General features: G+C 32.1%; 1 protein-coding gene across 1 annotated transcript in view; it reads left to right on the forward strand.

Annotated features, from left to right (window-relative positions):
* Positions 1 to 2,747, forward strand: part of LOC115221494 (interferon-induced protein with tetratricopeptide repeats 1B-like) — a 15,653-nt gene extending 12,906 nt beyond the window's left edge. The window contains exon 2 of the mRNA XM_029791690.2: positions 796 to 2,747. Coding sequence (XP_029647550.1) covers positions 796 to 2,043 — 1,248 coding nt within the window. The 3' untranslated portion in view covers positions 2,044 to 2,747. The remainder of the gene's footprint in view (positions 1 to 795) is intronic.
* The last annotated feature ends 222 nt before the right edge of the window (positions 2,748 to 2,969 follow it).

Genomic DNA, 2,969 nt, shown 5'->3' on the forward strand with positions numbered 1-2,969 from the left:
AGACAGACACACAACTTCACTTTTATATATAAAGACTAGCAGTATCGCCCGGCGTTGCTCGGGTTTGTAAGCGAAACAACTATATAAGCATTTTTAGAGAATTATAGCCAAAAAATAGCAAAAAAATGCACTAAAAATGGAAAACAAATGATGGTAATTTTTTTTTTAAATCGTTGACTCATCGTAGACATTTTTAGAGAGTTACTTCCCTTATATTTAAAAAAAATATATGCATTAAAATGGGAAAAAATGATGGTAAATTATTTTTTAAATCGTAGACTCATCGTAGACGCGCTCTTAATACCCAAAAGGGCTCGATATGAATCACGACTATAAAATACCCGGTTTTGGTTAAACTGCACCGTAAAATGTGGGAGTAGTTAGGACTCTAAATCGTAGGAGACAGACACACAACTTCATTTTTATATATAAAGATAATCACATGGAAAATATTTCTGATTGCAATAATTAGTCAGAAGACTAGTTATTGTAATTGTTGCTGACTCGCTACAACACTCTTACCTACACTCATACCCAATCATGCAGTTCTCACCACATATATTCCCGCACATGTTACATATTAACTAATCCTTCCTTCCCATGACTTCTATCCCCCTTCAATTCCATCTCTGAGCTTATTTCTTTTAAAGGCATCGAAGTGTATTATCCAAAATGCTCATCAACTACATCTACATTGTTTCATTAGCTTAAAACAGGAAAACTAGGAAATATATGTTTCTCCATGATAATGTGTGATATCATATTTCATACGTAAACATTTTGTTTTTATTTCAGGATGAAGGAAGTAAAAGAGAATCGTATAGGGAGAGAATTAAAAGATTTCCAAATATAATGGAAGAATGTGTTGAGAAAGCCGAAGAAGGTTGGTCGCCTTTCTACAAAAAAGTAGAAAATTCGTTGAATAATGATATCTTATTTGGTTTAGAAGATGAGATTCGTCAAAAGAACGTCCTAGTATATATTCTTTGGCAGATGAACGAAAAAATCCAAGCTGAAAAATTAGCCAATGAAGTTCGAGAAAAGAAGCCAGATAACCTGGTGGCATTAACCAACCTTGCATTCATTCATTTGTACGATGGAAATATCCCTGAAGTAAGAAACCTTTTGGATAATCTAAGCAAGCTTGAAGAAAGAGAAAATTTCTCGCTGATAGAAGCAGAAGGCAAAAGAAATGTTGCTTATTGTTTAGCTACTATATCTTTTAAAGATTATGAAAGAGCTGTCGAACTTTACAAAGAGTCTCTCAACATTTGTCCAGACAATTATCTGTGTATGTTTTCTATTGCTTTGTTGCAATATCGTTGTTTAAGAAAGAACATTGATAAAGAGAAATTATGTGAAAATATTAAGGAATCAATACAGTACTTAGAGAAAATACGATGTGCTTTTCCACACCATATTGACAAGGCCCTAATGGGAAGAACATTAGCATTGATAGGTTTGTTTAAAATTAGTCCTTGTAATTTTCGTAGTCAACCAGCTGAAGAGTATTTTCAGAGAGCTCTTCATATTTCCCCTGATGACCCCTATGTTTTGCAGAAAAGTGCCAATAATTATATACGTTCATATCAGCATGAAGAAGGAATAAAATTACTTGAAAAAGCAATTGAAATAAAGGCAACATCATATTCTCATCATCAGCTTGGATTACTCTATCTAAGAATGAATACACCAAAATATACATATGTCCCAATGAACAAACAATTCTCAGAAGAAACGAATTTATTTGCGAAAGTTTTAAAACATGCTCAAAGTATTCCTCATATAGAAAGAAATGAGTTAATCAACAAAGCTGAATATCACTTTCAACAAGCTCTTGAACTTTCTCCAGAAAATTCAGCTGCTCTATATGATATCATTTTATTATATATGTCTTTGAAAGAATATGACAATGCCAGGAAGTATAGTGAAAGATTTAAAACAGATATCAAAATGCAAGATGTTAATTTTAACATTTTGTTTGGAAGATTATGTTTTAAAGAAGCAGATGAAAAAATGATGAAGAAGAAAAAGATCAATTAAGACGTACAGGAATGGATAGGTTTGTTCTGGCTCTTAAATCTGCTGTAGAATTTCTTCCTTTCAACAAAGACCTGATAGAAATTTGGGAGATAAAGGAAATAATACTTGATTTATATGAGTATGGAAATGGAAATACTGAATACAAAAAATTTGTTTTGGAATTCATTCACTCAGTAGAAGACCTTGCCAATGACAAAGCGTTCCAAAATATACTTCACAAGAGTGAATTATAAAAGATAAATTGTGTTCCTACTTTCCTTATTACTTTCTTTATTGATAATACTCAACAATATTTTGAAATTCATCGTTATATATATCACGTTTCTGAAGTAATACCAAACAATACCAAATTTTTAAAATCATATAAATTTAGACTACTCCTTTCTTTGAAACACAAACTGAATGTAGCAAAGAATTCTACAGGAAATATTACTGCCTTTGTTATGGATGTGGCCCTGAAACCAACGTTGAAATGACGTCAGAGCATTCAAAGGACGACGTCATAACTAACTTTCATTTTGACATATTTTAACATCCCCAAACAGTGAAGAAGTGGCAGAAAATATTGGAATGAATCTAGAGATATACTTTTGCTTGAAAGTTCCATTTGATAATCGTGACTACATATTGGGATGATGTAAAACTGGAAACCTTTGCATTATACTGAAACATCGTTGGAATATTGGAATTCTATAAGTAACAATCAAAAATTACTAATTTACACAAAAGACACCAAGTAAATCCTTGAAGATTGACAACCTAAGTAAGGACGACATTTTACTATCAGGAAACATGAAGCCAGAAATTCCAAAACATTTAAAAAGTTTTCCTCAATTTAAATGGCAATGTGGAGAGAGAGAGAGAGAGAGAGAGAGAGAGAGAGAGAGAGAGATGAATAGTTTTAGTTTCCTTTGCAGACTATATTA

The sequence above is a fragment of the Octopus sinensis genome, linkage group LG18 (assembly GCF_006345805.1).
Source record: "Octopus sinensis linkage group LG18, ASM634580v1, whole genome shotgun sequence".
NCBI lineage: Eukaryota > Metazoa > Mollusca > Cephalopoda > Octopoda > Octopodidae > Octopus > Octopus sinensis.